Genomic DNA, 23,948 nt, shown 5'->3' with positions numbered 1-23,948 from the left:
TGTGGTCACTGGATATTTCCAGTCATGGTATCAGGATTTCAAGAAATAGCCTAAATGCTTCTGCCGTTCACATTTTACATAGAGACATTGCCTATAACAGCTCAACAACTCTTAAGTTTCAGTTTCTTTCTCTACTGAGTTCTTCTTCTTCTTTGGGATTTAATGGCAGTTTGCATCCAAATGTGTTGCACTATGGCCACTAGTTTACCCTGTAATGTTCATTAAATCATATTCTCCTCACCAGTCCTGTTCTTTTGCCTGTTCATTCACCCCTTTCCAGCCTTGTGGAGGTGTACAATTTTGTCTCTAGTGTCTTTGGACAGCTCTTTGGTCTTGGCCATGTTAGTAGTTGGATTCTTACTGATTGTATGGGGTGGACAGGTGTCTTTATGCAGCTAACGACCTCAAACAGGTGCATCTAATTTAGGATAATAAATGGAGTGGAGGTGGACATTTTAAAGGCAGACTAACAGGTCTTTGAGGGTCAGAATTCTAGCTGATAGACAGGTGTTCAAATACGTATTTGCAGCTGTATCATACAAATAAATAGTTAAAAAATCATACATTGTGATTTCTGGATTTTTTTTTTTTTAGATTATGTCTCTCACAGTGGACATGCACCTACGATGACAATTTCAGACCCCTCCATGATTTCTAAGTGGGAGAACTTGCAAAATAGCAGGGTGTTCAAATACTTATTTTCCTCACTGTATATATATATATATATATATATATATATATATATATATATATATATACACACACACATACGGAAATATTTAAGCTGTTATTGTTAAAGTTTCCAAAGACTTGAACGATAAACTTGGCCCCTCTCTGTAAATGGTGGCCCCATTGTGGCCCCTGCTTCTAAAAAATCCTAGATCCGCCACTGCATTGATATCAGCCCTAGAAATCACATTCTGGGGGCACCTAGATGGGACCAATAGGTCACTTTATCGTGCACCCCCCCATCCCCATTGAAACCGCATTGGTTCTCACACATCAATCAAGCATGCTCAAGCTTTCTTGATGCTTGAGATTTCTTGAAGGCAATAGCCAATCAGAGGTGTTAGCACAACTTTATTCTTAAATAAAATGAAGGTTCCAGTAAGACATCCAATGCAAAAAGTGTGGTCACCGGATATTTCCAGTCATGGTATCAGGATTTCAAGAAATAGCCTAAATGCTTCTGCCGTTCACATTTTACATAGAGACATTGCCTATAACAGCTCAACAACTCTTAAGTTTCAGTTTCTTTCTCTACTGAGTTCTTCTTCTTCTTTGGGATTTAATGGCAGTTTGCATCCAAATGTGTTGCACTATGGCCACTAGTTTACCCTGTAATGTTCATTAAATCATATTCTCCTCACCAGTCCTGTTCTTTTGCCTGTTCATTCACCCCATTCCAATAAATCCTTTATTCCTGTTAATCCCATTTTTCCTAATTCTTACATCATTTTTTCCCTTTTCTTAATATTGTCTGTCTGCACCAGGGCTCTGAACCAGTTCAAGGAACGAAAACAGAAACGATAGAAATTTTGACAGGAACATAACCAGAAACAGAAATGAAATCAAATTTTATAGTTCTGAACAGAAACGCTTTTTTGAAATTGTTATTTTATAATTCCATCTACCAGTCACGAATTCAAATAATACGGCCTATGTAAATGTGACGTTGATGCATCCAACATGAGTGAAATGTCTGCGCTCAGCCGTAAATTCATCATAGGTAAGTCACAATGGCAAATGCAGAGTTCTTCCAAGGATATGTCACGAACCGTCAAGCATTACAACACAACTGAAATGAACCTGTACAGAAATATTTGGCATTCACATTATTCAGTGTTCTTATCTGACAGGAAAATATATTGCAACGGTTTTTCCCCTTTCATTTTTAAAGACAAGCAGAGCATTTGAATGTTCTTTAACAGTGAATATGATTTGCTAAAATACTGTTCTCCAAAAGCTGCAGTATAGTAAGGCGAGCTCTCCAGTGCATTGGTCTTTTGTAGTTTACATCATTTCCCAAATTATGTAAAATACAATGTAGAATCATAGAGCAAAAAAGGTTAAGATTCAGGTAAAGGCAGATGATTTAAAAGGTCGGGATCTTCTTCCAGAAGAATGGAGATGAACATTTCTTTCACAGTGTCACTACCTTTACGCACTGTGCTGCAGATCTTCCTCATGCTGGCTTCACTGGTTGAATTAGGATGTGTGATTTCAGAATATAATTCTTCATGAATGATTTGCTTCTGCAGCAGTTTGTCTGCGATGTTATTCACATTCTCAACACTTTTAATAAGAGCACACCAATTTCTATCAAAAAACTGAACTTTATCAAAGTTGACAGTCAATCGTGGTGCATTTTGGTTTTGTCCAGATTGAAACAAAGTCTCAGTCCTGTTTGGATGCATGTTGATTAATTCTTTCCAAATCGTTGCAGTCCAAACTGATTTCTGATCATCCACTCGGCTGAGAGACATATTGATGTCATCGACCACAGGATGTTTGACCTGAAAGAAGTTTGGCTCAATGTCTCCTCTTAATTTGATTGCTTCGGGTTGGACAGAAGCGCCAGGAACCTCAAGACTGTGTTGTTTCTTCATCCGCAGTGGGGTTTCAGGTCTTGAACACTTGATTGGATGACTCAGTTTTTCCTCTGTTTTAATTTTTTCTTTAAAAAGTGAATCTGATGGGAAAAAATACGCATGGAGAATGATGGGGTTCTTTTGTGTCATGAAGATCAGTAGATCACAGTGAACTTTTACTGGTATCCCTAGTTTCATAAGCACCGTTTTAGGAGAAAAAGATGGTTGGAGTATTTTGGCATGAAAACGAGTCAGCTCCACTGATTCCAAGGATATTCCCTCATCTTCAACACTGAGGAGCTTCACAGCATCTCTGAGAGAGGGGTCAGACTCTGCTAAACAGGCGTAATGAGGCAGATGAGCCTCCTCCAGTTTCCCTGAGATCACTGTCACATCAATCACAGGACCAATTCGCTCACACTGAAGTCTCTCCAGCTCTGCTCTGAGGAAACGTCCATCCACTGCACGGTACTGGAGAGTGACGTCACCAGCACAGACCCATCGCATTCTGGTCCTGCTGCACTCGAATCGACCCGCCGGGGTGCTGATCCTGAACTCTGACCCTCCTTCATCTGTACAGACTGACGGCTCCACCTGAACCCACTGATCAGAGTCAACAATGTGAACACAAGACTGACACACTGGGAGCGGCTGAAGATTCAGTCCAGACGGTTCAGAGTCAGAGATGGTCGGCCTAGAGAACAGGGATTACAATGATAAATAAAATGATAAATGTATGAAAGAGAAACAATCTATAAAAATATAAGATGATCTCACTCTTCCAGCTTTTTCAAAACCTTTGGTCTGAAGTGAATCTCCACTTTCTCATTACAGCTGTGACTCCAGTCCTGTTCTTTGCAGCGGTTAGTGGATTTACTGCACTTCCTCCTTGATAAACATGGAGGAAACCAGGATTTTAAAAAAAGATGCAAAATATACCACCAGCATGCTTTTCAATCTTTTGTAGGAAACAAGAAACCATGTTTTTGTTAGATCTATACCAATATCATGACTGTATTTCAAAATTTTCAGCAATAAAGTTTTGTAGATTTTTAGTTTCTATCCTAATTAAAGTAATTTGTCATGTGTTTTTGTTTTAAACTAGTTGCATCTAAACTATGCATTAAAAAAGCACACTGAACACACAAACCCTTCAATGATCACAGTGCAGTGTGGATCCGTCAGTGATTTCTTCAGTATCATGAGCCCCTCCTCCAAAAGCAATCCAGTGACACTGACACTAAAATATTAATGTTACACAAACATCAATAAGCAAAGAATCAAGATAATAACTTTAATAATAACACAATAATTTTGCACTGCTTTCAAAGCAAAATATTTTTTGCCCACTTTGTATTACGGTTCTTAACTACTATGTACTAACATTTAAGTCAATCATTTGATACAGTACATTTCCATTGTACTATAAAATGAAAGTTCATTGTAATATAAGAAATATCTCCATGTACTTGCATGCATCTGTAAGTAATTTCTGTAGTTACATCTATAATTACACCTACACCTACCCCTTAACACCATTAAACCCAACCATACCAACAAGTCTGTTCCTAAACTTAACTTCATCCCATCTAAAAGAGTTTTGCAATACAGCATGAACACAAACATGAATAAGCTTTTTTTTTTTGAGAGAAGTAGACACAGTAAAGGCACCTAATATAATGTGGGACCTTTTTAATATAAAAATAATTATTATTTTATTTATATATATATATATATATATATATATATATATATATATATATATATTTTATAACAAATAGTGACTGTTCAGTCAGCCTGCAGCACACATTCACCAGAGAGAGGGAGTTTATACTATTAATTATGATAAACAAAAAATATAATGTGGACTTGCAGCGTATTGATTTTTAGGGATCACCCAAGTACATGTCCACTCAATGATGAGAATTTTGTCATTATTTACTCAACCTTGTGGTTTCAGATGTGTTCTCGAAAGGACATGTAACAAAAGGGCATGTTCTAAATAAAATAGCTGTCGGTTATATTACAATAAATGGGATCTGGAGCTTCTGAAATATGATGCAAAAGTACTATAAAATCATCATAAAAATCAGTTACATTATTTACCTCCTATATTGCGTCTCATCTGAAGCCATACAATAGCTTTGTGTGAGGAACCGATCAAAACTATACCCTTACATAAACATCTTTAAGTTCATGAAAGTTTATGTGCTCTAAAGTGTGACTTAAGCATCCAGTAACTTTATGGGGCCATTGTATATGGTATCAAAGGACATGACAGAAATCAGTTTCATGAATAAAAGCAAATGATCTTACCTGAGCTCCTGTAGACTGGTGCAGGTCTGGGCGAGGAAAATAATCCCAGAAGCCCAGCTCTCATTCAGACTGACCAGCTTCAGATTCAACGTCTTCAAACCCACAGTGTGAAATGAAGACAGCAGCAAACTGACATGCTCATCAAGAGATGAAGAACTGCAAAAATATATTTGACCACAAAAAAGTATGAATTAACGGTAAATCTACTGATGAGATAAACAGAGCAATGGCAAAAATAATAATTTTCTTACTCTTCTGCTACTTTTCTTGCCTTGCTGAGTCTCTGTAAGAAGAGTGTCCAGTCAGTGCTGGATATCTCTGATTGTGGACATGTAAGACTGATGTTTAAGACTGCTGGAAATGATGGGTTCTTCTCTGAGGAGCTCAAAGTCAACCTGAAACAGACAGAAACACAGAGAAACATTTGATAACAGCATCGTACACTCACTATAGCTGCAGTGTTCTTGCTTTTGATAAGCGATTACAACCTATGTGTTATAGTTTCTTACAGAACATCTCCATGAGTGACTGACAGATCAAGTGACCATCTGGGACTCTTAGCACTGTTCTCGCTTTCCTGAACCCTACCAGGAACAAAAAATGTATCATAAATTCATTTAAATACAATACGTAAGAGAATTAGGGCCAAGCAATAATAAATAAAAAAACATCGAGATTAAAGTCATTATATTACGAGATTAAATTAGTTAAATTTCAAGAAAAATGTCAAAATAAAATGTTGAGATTAAATGAATGACAAGTGTGTTTATTCTCTACCTTTTTCTAGATATTTAACGAGTTTTTTTTCTTGAAACACTGACTTTTTTTCTTGTAATTAAATTAGTTTATTCTCAACATTTTATTTTGACTTTTTTTCTCAAAATTTAACTAGTTTTATCTCGAAACATAACGACTTTATTCTCAAAATGGTTTTATTATTATTTTTTTATTGCTTGGCCCTAATCCTCTTCCGTTAAATACAATAATTCATTAGTTGTTTAAATATTTCATATGGCTTTATCAGATGCAGGATGTTTGTTAAAATTACCTCATTTTTTTCAAGAATTTAGATTTACCAAGAATCTGGATCAAATCTCCAACTTCTGACAGGTGCTTTACAGACAACCTTGAGTCAAACACAAGAAATTCATTTAGAAACTAAATGCTTTACAAGTGTTTATTAATAAATGTAGTAAATGTATTTTAAAATGAGTTTCAATCAAGAATTAAGTTTGAATTTACAAGCGTTTCTCCATGCAAACACACTGACCTTAGAGTCTCACACATACAAAGCGCTGGCTGAAGAATCTTGAGTTTCTCGGCTGTTAAATCACAGTACATGAGGTTCAGGTCTCTGATGTGTGGACAGCACTGAAGACAGTACAGCAGCACCCAACAGTCTGTGCTCCTCAGGGAAACGTTATACAGATTCAGCCAATCTCCTAAAGCTCTCCTCACAACTTCCTCATCCTGGAGCTCATACAGACAGCGCAGAGCAAACAGTTCACATCCATGCTGTCTTCTCATTGTGAGAACACTTTCCTGCAGGTTTATCTTCAGTTTTATGATTTGAGGAACAGTCCACTTGATCATTTCAAAGAGTGAGCTGCTCACCTCCTCATTTAAGAGACCACAGAAAAACATCATGACTGAAGGGATGGGATTTGATCTTCTTTCTGGAGAAGACCTATTGATTATACCCTTCATTTTCAGTGAGTTCAGCAGCTCTTTGACTTTCCGCCAGGACTGTTCTTTATCCAGTAAAACATAATAAAGAGCAGTGAAAAACTCCAGAAAGCTGAAATGCATAAACTTGAACACTGGCACCTGTCTGTTAATTCTTTTCAAACTATCTTTATACAAGAACACACTAGTAGCTGGATCTAAGCCAGTCACAGTCACACTCTTCTGTACAAAAAGACCTTCTCGCTTCTTCATCCCTTCCTCTGCCAGCAGACCCAGACTCCTCAGCATGGTGAGGACAGACTGACTCTGGTCATGATGCTCCAGTAGAGTGGACACAAAGTGCACATATATGGAGGTGGTTGTCTTTAGTTCTCTCATCACACGATCATCATCTGTGAAGTGTTTCTTCAGACAAAAACAGACCATCCAACACAGTAAAGGCACAGAGCAGGCAGTCAGGAGGCTTTCATTTATCTTCACACTCTCATATGTTTTCCTGAAGAGTTTCTCATCCTGAAAGAACTTCTGGAAGTACTCCTGCACCCCTCTCTCAGAGAAGCCCACAATCTCAGTGAAACGCTGAGGACCCTTGAGGAGATTCATCACTGTATCAGCAGCTATCGATCTTGTGGTGACAAGCATGAATGACTCAGGGAGCAATAATTTCCTCAAGATGCTCCTAAGAATGTCCATAGGTCGGGCTCTATCGGATGGATTAGTGAGTAGTAACATCGAATGACTGGGGGGATGAAATACATACTCATCAATTCCATCAATGAGGATGAGGACTTTCTCTGGTGTTAACTCCAGTATCTGTGAGATCTGATCTGATCTTAAACTGCAACTCCAGCTCAAGAGCTCACTCAGGCTCATCTCCTCAGAAATACACTTCAGGTCTTCACACTTCAATAGGAAAACTACATCAAAGTTTTTGTAGTAAAGTTTTCCAAATGCCCAGTCCAACATGATCTTCTGTAACATGAAGGATTTTCCTCTTCCAGAATCTCCACTGAGAATCACAGTTTTTGGTGTTTTTCCATCACTGTTGGGACTGAACAGCTGGTCTATTCTGATGCTGTGATTCTTGTCATTTGATAAAAGTTGAGAGGATGTATTCAATCCAGAAGCATGTGCAGACCTCACATGTTCACGATAGTATTTCTGATTCTGCTCTTTGCTCTTCTGAATGATCATTGGTTCAGTATAACGGCCTGCCAGCTCCACATGTTCATTAGATGGAAGATTACACTCTTTCACAAACTTACATTTATCAATGACTGATGCTTTATAGTGAAGAATTATGTCACTCCAACCTACAGAAAAACAGAAGAGTACAGCAGTTATTGACTTTAATGGTTTAAAAAAATACATAAGGACATGAACAATCAATTTAATGGCTAACAGTGTTATAAAAGATTTATTTTTCGAACAAATCCTGTTCTTTTGTACTTTCTATTCACCCTGAAAAGTTTTTTTAAAGCCAAATTTCTTAAAAACAAAATATTTATGTTCGTTTACATACAAATTTAGTTTATCTTAATAGCTTAAATTTACTGACTGTGTGGCATCCAAACTCAAAATCCAAGTGTTTTCAAGGCAGGTGAAAATAATTCATGTATTCTCGACACAAGCAACAAAACATTTTACAAAATGAAGATGTACGTAATTAAATTAAGTTTTGACAATGTAAAAGAATTGCAAATATTCAACAAAAAGAAAAATATTTTTGAAAGCATTAATGATAGATGCAGTATCGTTTGTACCTTTCCGTGGCTTCTGCTTCTGTCCTTCAGGGATGTGCTTTCTCATTTCTGTGGACAACCTGCCAAACCTACAAATTAATTTAAGAAAGATTAACATATACACTGTTACACAATTTGGAGCATGTGTGAAAAAAAAAAAAAAAAACAAAACAGAAATAGCACTGTATTATTTTATTTGTAATTCCAAAATTCACTTATCAAAGTGCCTAAACCATAGCCATGTACCTATGCCATGTCAAACTGGATGATAGAGTCAAATTGATTTATCACATGAGAATATGGAAATAAATCCTGTACAAATTTTCTTAGATTCAATGATCTTATCAGACCAAATATATTGCAGCAGTCTGTGTTTTATGAGATTTTGAAGGTTACAAGGTTACCATTTGAGTGCTGTCTAACTAAGTTATAAAAATACTTCATATTACATCATTTTCAATTAACATCAGTTCAGTTCAGTTTACACATTGTTTTCTTTAAACAGTATCCATTAAACAACATCTTTTTATTAATTACATGATAAAACAGTGTATCTTGGCTTTCTTCATATAAGAGATTATTAACCCTCTGGTATTGTTCATTTAGGAGTCACACTCATTGTATTCATGGTCAAAACTGACTTTAGACTATAAATGTATATAATTTTAATGACATTTTTTGGTGTTTCAAGTTACTAAACAATATTCACATCTAAAATATGGACCATTTATTTTAAAAATTATAAAAAAAGAAATCGTTATTGTATTCTATTTTCAAGAAAATAATCTGTATAGAAATATATACAGGGCTGTGTATTCCCACATGTTTTCAGACATTACTACTTCAGGTTTTTCATTTGGATATATATTTAGGAATGATCAAAAACTAGTTTTTGCCATAATTTAGATTTTTGAATGTTAAAGTGTCAGTTAATGCATCATGGTTAGCTGTGATTTTTTTAAAAATCAAACCTTTTTTCATCCAAAATGACAGAACAAAACACCAGAGGGTTAAGAATCGGAACATACAAGTTCTTCAAAGAGTTAAAGCTCCTCTTCCTGAAATCATATAATTTGAATTCACTTTCTAATAGATCTTTCTGGAGGGCCACTGACCTGCACAGTTTAGCTCAAACGCTGATCAAACTCACTTACCTGTGACTTTCTAAGGATCCTGAAGAACTTGATGAGCTTGCTCAGGTGTTTTTGATTAGGGTCGGAGTTAAACTTTGCAGGGCACTGGCCCTCCAAGGTAAGATTTGAGGAACCCTTGTATATGTGATTTCAGAATCAAATATATCAGGTTTAACATACCTGGCAATTAAATCTCTCATTTCTTTTTTTTTCTGATTAAGTTTGTCTTTCCAAATGATTGTTTTCCACACAAACATTTCGTGCTGCTGTTTGATGAGAGTCATCTGAACGTCCCCATCTATGTCTCGTTTGATTTTGAAGAAGACTGGGTGAATACTGCTTAAAAATGTAATCCCTTCTTCGGGATGTACACTGGCACCGGATACTTTAAGAACGTGTGGTGTGTCCATTTGAATTTTCATGCTAGGGCTAGGGTGCTCAATTTCAAGGGCATGAGGATTATTTGCTGTTTCTTCCTGCTTAATTTTTTCCTTTGAAAAAGTATCAAACAGTGGAAGAAAGTAGACATGGAGAATAAGAGGATCCTCGTTTGTCATGAAGATAAGAAGATCTAAATGTTGTTCAACAGGGATGCCTTTTTCTTTAATAACTGTGGTAGGCCAAATGGATGGTTTGAGTATTTTGGCATGAAAACAAGTCAGCTCCACTGATTTCAAGATCACTACCTCATCTTTGACGCTGAGGACTTTTACAGCATATTTGAGACAGGGGTCTGACTCTGCTAAACAGGCGTAATGAGGTAGATGGGCCTCCTCCAGTTTCCCTGAGATCACGGTCACATCAATCACAGGACCAATTCGCTCACACTGAAGCCTCTCCAGCTCTTCACTGAGGAAACGTCCATCCACTGCACGGTACTGGAGAGTGACGTCACCAGCACAGACCCATTGCATTCTAGTCCTGCTGCACTCGAATCGACCCGCCGGGGTGCTGATCCTGAACTCTGACCCTCCTTCATCTGTACAGGCTAACGGCTCCACCTGAACCCACTGATCAGAGTCAACAATGTGAACACAAGACTGACACACTGGGAGCGGCTGAAGATTCAGTCCAGAGGGTTCAGGCTCAGATATGTTCAACCTGGAGTGCAGAGATGATGATGATAAATGAGATAATAAACGTATAAAAAGAAAGCATACAAAATGATAAGATGACCTCACTTCTTCAGCTGTTCCAAAACTTTTGGTTTGAAATGAACTTTTTCATAACAGCTGTGACTGCAGTCCAGTTCTTTGCAATAGTCAGTGGGTTTACTGCACTTCCTCCTTGATAAAGATGGAGGAAACCAGGATAAATAAAAATATGCAAAACATATCAACATTCTCCTTGAAGCTTTTGTAGGTTTTGTCCATACTCTCACCCAGCAAAAAAAAAAAAAAACATATTATAAAAAAGAAACAATGTTTTTGTTAATATCCATAATGGTGACTGTATTTTAAAACCACCTCTCTAAATCACACTAAAGTGAGAATTTAAATTCATACTATTAATTATCCAGATTTTGGAACCTAAAGTTTAAAGGGGTCATATGATGCTTTTTTAAAGATCATTATTTTTGTTTGGTGTAACAGAATATGTTGACATGCTTTAATGTTCAAAAAACAAATTGTTTTTCAAATACTGTACATCATTGTAGTTCCTCTATACCCCGCCTCTCTCAAATGCGTCATTTTCTACAAAGCCGACAAGCGCAGTCTGCTCTGACTGACCAGCGGACCCAGTGCATTGTGATTGGCTGAACACCACAAGCACGCATCGAAATGAAACCCCCCTTGTACGCCTTGTACTCTCCTAGGTTCACGAAACTGTCGTCCATACGGTTGTGCTGTTCTGTTGTAAACAAATATTAACCAATGATTTCCTAATTGCATCTACTTCCGGAAGGCCAAATAAAGTGCTTTTGCTTTCGCATTGAAACACACAGCATCTCCCTGACATGGCTGCATCAACACTACTGCGGTTACTGAAACCACACCATCTTTCTTTGCCTGAACATTTGGGCGGCATTATGCAAATATTTCCACATCGTGACGTAGACATGTGGGGGCGTGTTTTAATGAGGCGTTTTAGCCCGGTCTGGATCAGGCTTCTCTTTTAGATAGAATAAGTCCTCTTGTGGGAGACTTTGAGCTTTGTAACTCTGCAGAACTTATACATGCACATAACACACTAAAGAAAACGAAAACAAGTAATCGCATCATATGACCCCTTTAACCCAAAACATGAGGGTAATTCTGATTTATTTTGAAAAACAAATAAAAACAAAGACTCACTTTAATAGCTAAATATCACCTTGATAAACAGTTAAAAATTATATTTTCAGTGGACCTAATAGGCCTAATTTGCAGATTAACGCATCATAATATATATGCACACTGTATCTTAAAGGTTGGGTAAGTGATTCTGGTAGCCAATGTTGACATTTGAAATCACCAAAACAAACACGCAGCTACCCCAAAAGGGTCTCGCCCCTATTTTGATAGCTCCGCCTCACACATAAGTACGCATCCCAGGCAACGATTAGTTCTGTGAAACAAAGCAAAACCAATGTTACTCACCTATCGAGAAGAAACAAAGCAACCTCGGCGCCTGATCACAGGCCTTCCCGCTCCTTGAGTTCTCTCCAGCGCTGGAAAGCTGATCCGATATTTACACAGTTCCTACTTCTTGCCTCATCGTAACACTGTGTCTACACCGGACACAAGTGCAACGGTGCAACAAAATACTATAGAACTCATTACAATCAGTGACACTGTCTACACTGGATGCTGCGCCGCGACACGACAAACCCCTGACAGTAAACTGCTGCTGCGTTCTATTTATGACATATTGACACAAAGTTCAAATGATTTTCAATGGTCGCTTTGTCGTGTCCAGTGTAGACAGACTTTAGCTGTTGCAGCGCAGTGTACACACGGTGTAAGCCTTCTTTTGTTCCACAGACGTTTTCCACTTTTGTTTTTCTTTTTTTATCCACCATCTCTATCTTTCTGTCGTCGCTCAGCTCGGCTAATGTCTGTCGTGTGCACTGAACGCTCTCTCTCCTCCGGAGTCCGGATCATGAGTAGACACGCCCCTTACTGCTGATTGACTACAAGTTTGTTTTAGTACTGAGCCCGACTTTGTTTTTGAGAAAAATACATACCCCACCTTTAAGTAAGTTATTTCTTATGTGGCTTTAATTTAGTTAAAATAAAAAGAGCATCTTCAAACTAAGTATATCAAATGGACAACTGTTGCGTTCATACATACCCTTCAATGATCACAGTGCAGTGTGGATCTGTCAGTGATTTCTTCAGCAGCATGACTCCCTCTTCTAACAGCAAATCAGCACAGACACTGCAACATTGTTGATACACAAACACCAATATGAGTAAAACACCTTAGCAATAACATAATTAAAAAAGTGTTGAGTTCAGGTCTGTTCAGTTAGCCTGCAGCACATTTAAACTATTCTAAATAAACTAGTATTTATTATTATCAAATCTATAATGTAGAATTGCAGCCAACTGTTTTAAAGACTTCACCCTTGGCTCACTAAAGATTCAAGCCTCCCCTTTGTGTGAGGAACAGACAAAAACTAAAGCCTGGCACTACAGTAAATGGTCTTACCTGAGCTGCTGTAGATTGGTGCAGGTCTGGACCAGGGAAATTATCCCAGAAGCCCAGCTTTCATTCAGACTGACCAGCTTTAGATCCAACGTCTTCAAACCCACAAAGTGAAATGAAGACAGTAGCAAACTGACACGCTCATGTAGAGCTGAAGAACTGCAAAAGATGTAAATAGTTGTTGCATGTATAGAGAACAGTAAAGCTACTGATGAGATAAATAGAGCAATGGCAAAATTAGTATTTTTCTTACTCTTCTGCTACTTTTGCTGCCTTGCTGAGTCTCTGTAAGAAGAGTGACCAGTCAAAGCTGGAAATCTCTGACTGTGGACATGTAATACTGATGTTTAAGGCTGCTAGGAATGACGGATTCTTCTCTGAGGAGCTCAAAGATAACCTGAAACAGACAAAAACACAGAAAAACATTTGATAACAGCAAGGTACACTCCCTAAGAATGTACATAAGAATGTATGTTGTGTTCTGGAACCTATTTTTTTCTTTACAAGACTATAGAATTAGTCTATAAATTATTCTTTATTAGAAGGATTACAATGAATGTGCAAAAGTTCTTACAAGGCATCTCCACGAGTGATTGACAAGTTAAGTGACCATCTAGGACTCTTAGCACTGCTCTCATCCTCCTGTACTCTACCAAGTACAAAGAAGAGATAGCTTGTTCAAATGACTGGTTTGATATTTCATATTGCTGTATTGGAGGTAGGATGTTGTCTTTTAAAATTACTTCAGTTCTCTCAGGATTTTCGATTCACCAAGAATCTGGATCAAATCTTCAACTTCTGACAAGTGCTCCACTGACAACCTAAACATGATATATGAGTCAATGACAAATATAAGTGGGACAGATATTTTTAAAGATCTATTATAAAATGCATTTGCACAAAATACTACCTTTCTGTATTATAACCAAGTTGAGTTCATATTGTTTTGAAATGAAACTGAAAAGTTTTTTAATCATTAATGTAATTTTAAAAATATTATCTTTAAACAAAAACAGTTGAAAAAAAAAGGTTTTGGGGGTGAAAACTTTTGAACAGAATCTAGATGTGTACATTTTTATTTTGCCTAAATATCATATTTTCTCATTTAGTACAGCCCTTCAGAGGCTAGAGAACATAGTTACATGTTTCCCAGAAGACAAAATAAGTTACATTTACCCTGATCTTCAAATTCAACAAGTTTTCACACACCAGCTCTTAATGCATCCTGTTTCCTTCTGGAGCATCACTGAGCGTTTAAACCTTCTGTAATAGTTACATATGAGTCCCTCAGTTGTCCTCAGTGTGAAAAGATGGATCTCAAAATCATACAGTCATTGCTGGAAAGGGTTCAAATACACAAAAATGTAGGAAAACAAAATAATTTGTGGGACCTGAAGGATTTTTCTGAAGAACAGCAGGCAGTTTAACTGTTCAGGACAAACAAGGGACTCATGAACAACTATCACTAAACAAAAAAAAAAAACACAGCTGTGGATCATTCAGGTAACAACACAGTATTAAGAATCAAGGGGATGTAAACTGTAAATTGTAAACCTCTTCATTTTTATAAATTCAACTATTATTTTCTCTTGTGGATAGGGCTGTGCAATTAATCATATTCGATTATCATGCACATCTCGTCAGTAAAGCCGGTTTCATTTTTATTGCGTTTATGAACACGGTTTAGCGTAGCTTGTCAGTGAACTACGGCTCTGTGTATTAACTGCCGCTCCATCTGAAAGCAGGTGATGGTGATTTACTGCTAATCACAAAACCGGCTTTACTGACGAGATGCGCATGATAATCGAATACGATTAATTGCACATCCCTACTTGTGGACTATATGTAAATATCTAATTCAGGTCAGTACTAAATAAACAATAACATGCATTTTGTATGATTTGTATGATGATTATTTTAATTAACATTTTTAATGATTCTGAAAGGGGGATGTAAACGTTTGACTGTATATAATAAACTAATAATTAATCATTGTATTTTCAAAAGTGTGTCAATCAAGAATTATGTTTCAATTTACAAGTGTTTCTCCATACAAAAACACTGACCTCATAGTCTTACACATACAGAGTGCTGGCTGAAGAATCTTGAGTTTCTCGGCTGTTAAATCACAGTACATGAGGTTCAGGTCTCTGATGTGTGAACAGCACTGAAGACAGTACAGCAGCACCCAACAGTCTGTGCTCCTCAGGGAAACGTTAGACAGATCCATGGATACCCAATCTCCTAAAGCTCTCCTCACAACTTTCTCATCCTGGAGCTCATAGAGACAGCGCAGAGCAAACAGTTCACATCCATGCTGTCTTCTCACTGTAAGAACACTTTCCTGCAGGTTTATCTTCAGTTTTATGATTTGAGGAACAGTCCACTCGATCATTTCAAAGAGTGAGCTGCTTGCCTTCTCATTTAAGAGACCACAGAGAAACATCATGACTGAAGGGATGGGATTTGATCTTCTTTCTGGAGAAGGCCTATTGATTATACCCTTCATTTTCAGGGAGTTCAGCAGCTCTGTGACTTTCCCCCAGGACTGTTCTTTATCCAGTAAAACATAAAAAAGACCTGTGAAGAACTCCTGAAAGCTGGGATGCATAAACTTGAACACTGGCACCTGTCTGTTATTTCTTTTCAAACTATCTTTATACAAGAACACACTAGTAGCAGGATCTAAGCCAGTCACAGTCACACTCTTCTGTACAAAAAGACCTTCTCTCTTCTTCAACCCTTCCTCTGCCCGCTGACCCAGACTCCTCAGCATGGTGAGGACAGACTGACTCTGGTCATGATGCTCCAGTAGAGTGGACACAAAGTGCACATATATGGAGGTGGTTGTCTTTAGTTCTCTCATCACATGATCATCATCTGTGAAGTGTTTCTTCAGACAAAAACAGACCATCCAACACAGCAAAGGCACAGAGCAGGCAGTCAGGAGGCTTTCATTTGCTTTCAGACTCTCATATGTTTTCCTGAAGAGCCGCTCATCTTGAAAGAACTTCTGGAAGTACTCCTGCACCCCTCTCTCAGAGAAGCCCATAATCTCAGTGAAACGCTGAGGACCCTTGAGGAGATTCATCACTGTATCAGCAGCTACAGATCTTGTGGTGACAAGCATGAATGACTCAGGCAGTAAGATTCCCTTTAACACACTCCTAAGAATGTCCATAAGTCGGGCTCTATCGGATGGATTAGTGAGTAGTAACATCGAATGACTGGGGGGATGAAATACATACTCATCAATTCCATCAATGAGGAAGAGGACTTTCTCTGGTGTTAACTCCAGTATCTGTGAGATCTGATCCAATGTTAAACTGCAACTCCAGCTCAAAAGCTCAAATAAGCTCATATGCTCAGAAATACACTTCAGCTCTTCACACTTAAACAGAAACATTACATCAAAGTTTTTAGAGTAAAGTTCTCCAGATGCCCAGTCCAACATGATCTTCTGTAGCGTTAAGGATTTCCCTCTTCCAGAATCACCACTGAGAATCACAGTTTTCGGTGTGTTTCCATCACAGTCAGGACTGAACAGCTGGTCTATTCTGATGCTTTGATTCTTGTCATTTGATAACAGATGAGATGAAGCATCCATAGACCTCACATGTTCACAATAGTATTTCTCAGTCTGGTCTTTGCTCCTCTGAATGATCACTGGTTCAGTATAATGGGCAGCCAGATCCACACATGGAACATTATGCTCTGTAGCAACCTTACATTTATCAATGACTAATGCTTTATGTTGAAGAATCATGTCACTCCAATCTACAAAAAGACACAACAGTTATTACTTTAGTGGTTAAAAAATGGCCAAATAACATTAACAAGTTAATTTTGCTAACAGTCAGTATTAAGGTGTGGGCAGATTAGAAAATTTCAGCAAAATTTTGCAGGCAAAAAAAGGTCTATTGCCTACTGTCAATACCACAGCGATGAGTAAAGCAAAGCTCACACAACAAGTAGATTTCTGTTCTTTTAACACAGTGAATTCACATGACCAACTTGAAAATGAGCAAAATCAGCACTGGGAACTTTTTCACCCTTTCGCTAAACAAGTACAAACTTAAATATATGAAAATATAATTGTCATTTTGTGTGTACAGTCTCAGCCAGGACTCTGTTGTCTTCAATTAAAAAATCCCTAAACGGAATTTCCCAAATTAGTAGTTTATAACCTGGCTATTTATTCTTAAATGTTGAATTTTGCTAAAATAATTCTAAATTAAAAAGTATTTATACCACAGAGACAGAGCGCATTTAGGCCATAGACTTTGTATTGCAGGAAGCTGCCAACAATGCCTAAAAGCTATGATAACCCAGAACTGTGTTTTTATAAGCTGTCGACCCAAAAAAACACCGTTTAAGGACACAATCTTGTTTCCGAGCGCATCACAGCACAGAGACAGCACTCATTAAGATAATAAATGAGATTTGCTTTAATTTTGATTCTGGCAAAATATCAGTGCTGGTACTACTAGATCTTAGTGCTGCGTTTGACACTGTCAATCATAACATACTTCTAGAGAGACTGGAAAACTGGATCGGGCTTTCTGGGATGGTACTCAAATGGTTCAGGTCATACTTAGAAGGGAGAGGTTATTATGTGTGTATAGGAGAGCATAAGTCTAAGTGGACGTCCATGACATGCGGAGTCCCACAAGGCTCAATTCTTGCACCGCTCTTGTTTAGCCTGTATATGCTCCCACTAAGTCAAATAATGAGAAAGAACCAAAATGCCTATCACAGCTATGCTGATGATACCCAGATTTACCTAGCCTTATCTCCAAATGACTACAGCCCCATTGACTCCCTCTGCCAGTGCATTGATGAATTAATAATTGGATGTGCCAGAACTTTCTTCAGTTAAACAAGGAGAAAACTGAAGTCATTGCATTTGGAAACAAAGATGAAGTTCTCAAGGTGAATGCATACCTTGACTCTAGGTATGCATTCAAATCAAGTCAAGAATCAAGTCAAGAATCTTGTTGTGATTCTGGAGACAGACCTTAGTTTCAGTAGTCATGTCAAAGCAGTAACTAAATCAGCATACTATCATCTCAAAAACATTGCAAGAATTAGATGTTTTGTTTCCAGTCAAAACTTGGAGATACTTGTTCATGCCTTTATCACCAGCAGGGTGGATTATTGTAATGGTCTCCTCACCGGCCTTCCAAAGAAGACCATTAGACAGCTGCAGCTCATCCAGAACGCTGCTGCCAGGAATCTGACTAGAATCAATTTAGGATTGATTTTAAAGTACTTTTAATCGTTTATAAATCACTCAATGGCCTAGGACCTAAATACATTGCAGATATGCTCACTGAATATAAACCTAACAGACCACTCAGATCATTAGGATTGAGTCAGTTAGAAATACCAAGGGTTCACACAAAACAAGGGGAGTCTTTTAGCTATTATGCTGCCCGCAGTTGGAACCAGCTTCCAGAAGAGATCAGATGTGCTAAAACATTAGCCACTTTTAAATCCAGACTCAAAACTCGTCTGTTTAGCTGTGCATTTGTTGAATGAGCACTGTGCTACGTCCGAACTGACTGCACTGTATTTTATGTATAATCATTTTATTTCTAACTGTTCTAAATTCATTTTAAATCAATTTTTAAATCATTTTAAACATTTTTAAATTTCTGGTTTTATTGTTGTGATTATTTTTTTAATGATTATACCATTTTTTAATGGTAATTCAAAGTGCTTTTCATAAAAAGTAAAATATACTTCCTTTTATGAAAAGCACTTTGAATTACCATTGTGTACGAAATGTTCTATATAAATAAACTTGCCTTGCAGTTCTCAGACTAATATGACACATTGTGCTTTATTTTGTGTCCTTTAACGCTGGTTTTTTTTGGGGTCGACAGCTTATAAAAACATAGTTCTGTTTTTTTTTAGCTTGTTTATTGTGCACCTTGTCACATAGCAGCTATTAGACATTGTTCTGTTTTTTGTTATATGTCAGAAATGACAAGGAATACAAAGCCAATGGAGAGGGTTGGATTGTTCCCCCCGTGGGTGTGGTTTTCAGATTATGATGCGTGTCGCTCCGTCTCTATGCAGCTTTTTTTTTTTTTTTTACATTTTTCTCATTTACCTAGTCTTTTAACAGAGGTACTTACAGTGGAGAAAAAATTATTTGATCCCATGCTGATTTTGTACGTTTGCCCACTGGCAAAGAAATAATCAGTCTATAATTTTAATGGTAGTTTTATTTGAACAGTGAGAGACAGAATAACAACAACAAAATCCAGAAAAACATATTTCAAAAAAATCTGTTTGCATTTTAATGAGTGAAATAAGTATTTGATCCCCTATCAATCACTCTTGAAGAGGTCAAGAGTGATTGACCTGCAATAGGCTACTCAAACCAGACAACACATAGTAAATCTCTTGAACTATAAATCTACAGTATATTGATGATAACAGGGTAAACTTTCACTCACTTTTATGTCTGGTTGCTACTTTGGAATCAGGATCGGGAGGCTTGTGCTTCCAACTGTAACCACCTATTACCAAGAACCACAGGACAGGACAGGTCACTTAGACTACCCATATAATATTGGTAGGTTTGTACATAATAAAAGTAATTTTTCACTCTCCAGATAGTAGCCTACTCATTTTGCCCCGGTTGGTTTGTTCTGCTCTTATCTCTGAATATATTTCTTCCTGTATCACGTCCTTATTTTTTTAGTTCATCTGCTATTACCATCACTGAGGTAGACTAACCCTCTAAATAAGCGCTGCTTAGGTCTTATTCACAAATTTATCCCAGTAGCTTACGATGATATGTATACATCGAAACAGTGTATATAAAATAAAATAAAATAAAATAAATAAAACCCACATCATTATAAAAATAAATTGGATAGTTGTTTAATTGTACAAAATAGAAATTTAGAGTTTATTGAAGTTTGGAAATTATTTAAATCGCGCCGTTTCTCTCACTTACCAAATCTGCTCATCGTGTTGGATAACAGACCTTGATCCGCGAATAAAAATTATAGGCCTGCCAGGTACTTGGCTCAAATCTGACGTGTCTAACACACAAGCGCAAAATTCACTCTGTGTAACCGGAATCAGATACACAAAGAGTTGCAGGATTTCCGCCTTCGAAAACGAAAGCAGTTGTTAAGTTTGACAGGGGTTTATGGAAGCAGAATAATGAAAAGTTTTTGAAACATAAAGCATGCTGAATTCCACAAATCGAAAAAAAACAAAAGATGCATTGCAATTAACAGTGCTTGCATTTTAATGTCTTGTATTTCCAGGGCTTGCATTTTAGGTCCTGAAATTTAACATAGTTGTTTATTTAAGCTGTGAATATTTCAATTCAAAATATTTCACACACATTTTCATAATTAAAAATTCAATAATTCATATTCACCTTCCAGAATTCACTTACAAAATATTCAATCAGTTTACGATGTATAATATTCGACAGGCAAATTTTGGTCATTTTATTTCACTTTCCAAATTCGCTGCCACAAATTCAGTGGTTAGTGTGCTCTTATTAAAAGTGTTAAGAATGTGAACACCATTGCAGACAAACTGCTTCAGGAGCAGGTTTGGTTTTTGAGAGACGGCAACGCGGCTGTTTGATTGGTGATCGCACTGTGCTTATTCCATTCATTCATGTAGCCTATCATATTGTAGCCTATAAGGTTTAAATCATTGCCTTTTAAATACACAAATACTAGAACGTGTATGGTGTATTATTTTCGATAATCTTGCCAAGCTCTGATTTATGAGAGCTGCACGGAGAGGCAACAGCAAGCTGTGTTTGATTTGCGCTCTTTTCTTCCATTAAGTTTACATTCATTCCCTTCACACACTCATCTTTCCGTGAATTTAGAGGTTTGTGTAAAATATCACGCTGATCCCCTGGTTCACCTGTGAATCTAGCAAACACGTGCTGCAGCCTCAGCCGAATATTCGGGCAGAATTATTTGTTTTAAAAGCCATTATCCGTGCCTTTCCGAATAAGGTATTCGGCTTCGGGCACACCCCTAATTAGGAGGCCATGATGGTCAGAGGCCAATGGACAGATTTGGCTAGGATGCCAGGGTTACACTCCTACTCTTTTTCAAAGGATTTTTAAATACCACAGAGAGTCAGGACCTCGGTTTAACATCTCATCCGAAAGACTGTGCTTGTTGACAGTATAGTGTCCCCATCACTATACTGGGGCATTAGGACCCACACAGACCGCAGGGTGAGCACCCCCTGCTGGCCTCACTAACACCTCTTCCAGCAGCAACCTAGTTTTCAGCTCAACCCTGCTTAGCTTCAGTGGGCAACCAGCCTTGGGCTGCAGGGTGATATGGCTGCTGCTAACAGAGCAGAAGCAACAACAGTACTGGAAGGGGCTGCACAGAGATAGCTGTGTTAAGCAGCATGACACATAACATGATGATGGTACACAAATCGAAATAGACATTGAACAACAGGAGCTGCACTGAGTACAGGGCAGAAAACAACAGCAATAGCATAGAGGGCTGTGCAGAGTAATTATTGTGCGAGGCAGCAAACACACATGAACACAGGTAGCATTAACATGAATCAGTCACTCACCGACAGCACTTGGGAGGCTAAGGACTGGACATTTGTAAAACCTGGCGAAGGTATTCTGAGAAGACCAGCGGGCTGCAAAGCATACAGTGAGGAAAATAAGTATTTGAACACCCTGCTATTTTGCAAATTCTCCCACTTAGAAATCATGGAGGGGTCTGAAATTGTCATCGTAGGTGCATGTCCACTGTGAGAGACATAATCTAAAAAAAAAAATCCAGAAATCACAATGTATGATTTTTTTAACTATTTATTTGTATGATACAGCTGCAAATAAGTATTTGAACACCTGTCTATCAGCTAGAATTCTGACCCTCAAAGACCTGTTAGTCTGCCTTTAAAATGTCCACCTCCACTCCATTTATTATCCTAAATTAGATGCACCTGTTTGAGGTCGTTAGCTGCATAAAGACACCTGTCCACCCCATACAATCAGTAAGAATCCAACTACTAACATGGCCAAGACCAAAGAGCTGTCCAAAGACACTAGAGACAAAATTGTACACCTCCACAAGGCTGGAAAGGGCTACGGGAAATTGCCAAGCAGCTTGGTGAAAAAGGTCCACTGTTGGAGCAATCATTAGAAAATGGAAGAAGCTAAACATGACTGTCAATCTCCCTCGGACTGGGGCTCCATGCAAGATCTCACCGTGGGGTCTCAATGATCCTAAGAAAGGTGAGAAATCAGCCCAGAACTACACGGGAGGAGCTGGTCAATGACCTGAAAAGAGCTGGGACCACCGCTTCCAAGGTTACTGTTGGTAATACACTAAGACGTCATGGTTTGAAATCATGCATGGCACGGAAGGTTCCCCTGCTTAAACCAGCACATGTCCAGCCCGACTTAAGTTTGCCAATGACCATTTGGATGATCCAGAGGAGTCATGGGAGAAAGTCATGTGGTCAGATGAGACCAAAATAGAACTTTTGGTCATAATTCCACTAAACGTGTTTGGAGGAAGAAGAATGATGAGTTCCATCCCAAGAACACCATCCCTACTGTGAAGCATGGGGTGGTAGCATCATGCTTTGGGGTGTTTTTCTGCACATGGGACAGGGCGACTGCACTGTATTAAGGAGAGGATGACCGGGGCCATGTATTGCGAGATTTTGGGAACAACCTCCTTCCCTCAGTTAGAGCATTGAAGATGGGTCGAGACTGGGTCTTCCAACATGACAATGACCAAGCACACAGCCAGGATAACCAAGGAGTGGCTCTGTAAGAAGCATATCAAGGTTCTGGCGTGGCCTAGCCAGTCTCCAGACCTAAACCCAATAGAGAATCTTTGAGGGAGCTCAAACTCCGTGTTTCTCAGCGACAGGCCAGAAACCTGACTGATCTAGAGAAGATCTGTGTGGAGGAGGGCCAAAATCCCTCCTGCAGTGTGTGCAAACCTGGTGAAAACTACAGGAAACGTTTGACCTCTGTAATTGCAAACAAAGGCTACTGTACCAAATATTAACATTGATTTTCTCAGCTGTTCAAATACTTATTTGCAGCTGTATCATACAAATAAATAGTTAAAAAATCATACGTTGTGATTTCTGGATTTTTTTTTTTTGATTATGTCTCTCACAGTGGACATGCACCTACGATGACAATTTCAGACCCCTCCATGATTTCTAAGTGGGAGAACTTGCAAAATAGCAGGGTGTTCAAATACTTATTTTCCTCACTGTATATCCTGAATAGACATACCGACCATGCCCAGGAGGAGGCGATAGCCCTTGTTGAGTGGGCCTTAATGTGCAAAGGGCATTCCAAATTTTGGCTCGTATAAGCAGCCGTGATAGCATCCACAATCCAGTGGAAAAGCCTCTGTTTTGACACGGCCCGGTGTTGTGCCGAATTCTGCACCCCAGCCAGATTATGCACCCCCTTGCTGAAGTCACTACCTGATTGCCTAATCCTAACCCCATACCTACTCCTAAACCTACCAATATCAGGGGGTGCATAAGGTCAGATTGCCAAAAGCTGGCCGAATGGTCAATGTAAATTCTCAAAGCCCTGATGTGGCACACCGAAGTCTGAGCATCCGGTCGATGACTCAGAAGACAGGGCAGACAGCGAAACAGTCTGCGCTCTGATGGGGGTAGATAGCGATTTAGGCACATAGCCCTGTCCGGCTCCTGGCGAGGGGCACTAGTAGTTGCGGTAGCGGCAGCGGGCCTGGTGTCCCTCCGCTGCAATGAGCTGTGCGCCGAAGAAGACTTGGATCTCGATAATTGGATAATCAGTCCAATTTAATTTAATTTAA

At 38.4% G+C, this 23,948-nt stretch overlaps 1 protein-coding gene across 2 annotated transcripts; it reads right to left on the bottom strand.

Moving 5' to 3' along the window:
- Positions 1-1,074: 1,074 nt before the first annotated feature.
- On the bottom strand, positions 1,075-20,191 carry LOC131532421 (NACHT, LRR and PYD domains-containing protein 1 homolog). 2 transcript variants are annotated; one of them, XM_058764060.1, is made up of 19 exons: positions 20,072-20,191; positions 19,566-19,628; positions 15,165-16,875; positions 13,842-13,919; positions 13,673-13,747; positions 13,352-13,495; positions 13,102-13,257; positions 12,742-12,828; positions 10,650-10,754; positions 9,649-10,569; positions 8,357-8,424; positions 6,178-7,906; positions 5,956-6,033; positions 5,417-5,491; positions 5,159-5,302; positions 4,908-5,063; positions 3,742-3,831; positions 3,369-3,479; positions 1,075-3,285 (listed from the first exon to the last, which is right to left on the bottom strand). In XM_058764060.1, the coding sequence occupies exons 1-19, from the start codon at positions 20,082-20,084 to the stop codon at positions 2,070-2,072; spliced, it is 7,020 nt and encodes a 2,339-aa protein (XP_058620043.1). In that variant the 5' UTR covers positions 20,085-20,191; the 3' UTR covers positions 1,075-2,069. The 2 variants fall into 2 exon arrangements, with proteins under 2 accessions (XP_058620043.1, XP_058620053.1); XM_058764070.1 differs by having other exon boundaries at positions 3,130-3,285; positions 3,389-3,479.
- Positions 20,192-23,948: the final 3,757 nt, after the last annotated feature.

Source organism: Onychostoma macrolepis, chromosome 02 (assembly GCF_012432095.1).
Source record: "Onychostoma macrolepis isolate SWU-2019 chromosome 02, ASM1243209v1, whole genome shotgun sequence".
NCBI classification, from domain to species: Eukaryota; Metazoa; Chordata; class Actinopteri; order Cypriniformes; family Cyprinidae; genus Onychostoma; species Onychostoma macrolepis.
This window is presented reverse-complemented; position numbering and strand designations above follow the sequence as displayed.

Excerpts from the sequence above, each read along its gene's own strand:
- LOC131532421 (XM_058764060.1), bottom strand. Across the intron at positions 16,876-19,565 it reads AGTAGCAACCAGACATAAAA|ATTGGAGTGACATGATTCTT; the intron begins GTGAGTGAAAGT and ends GTCTTTTTGTAG. Across the intron at positions 13,748-13,841 it reads AAAATCCTGAGAGAACTGAA|AGTACAGGAGGATGAGAGCA; the intron begins GTAATTTTAAAA and ends TGTACTTGGTAG.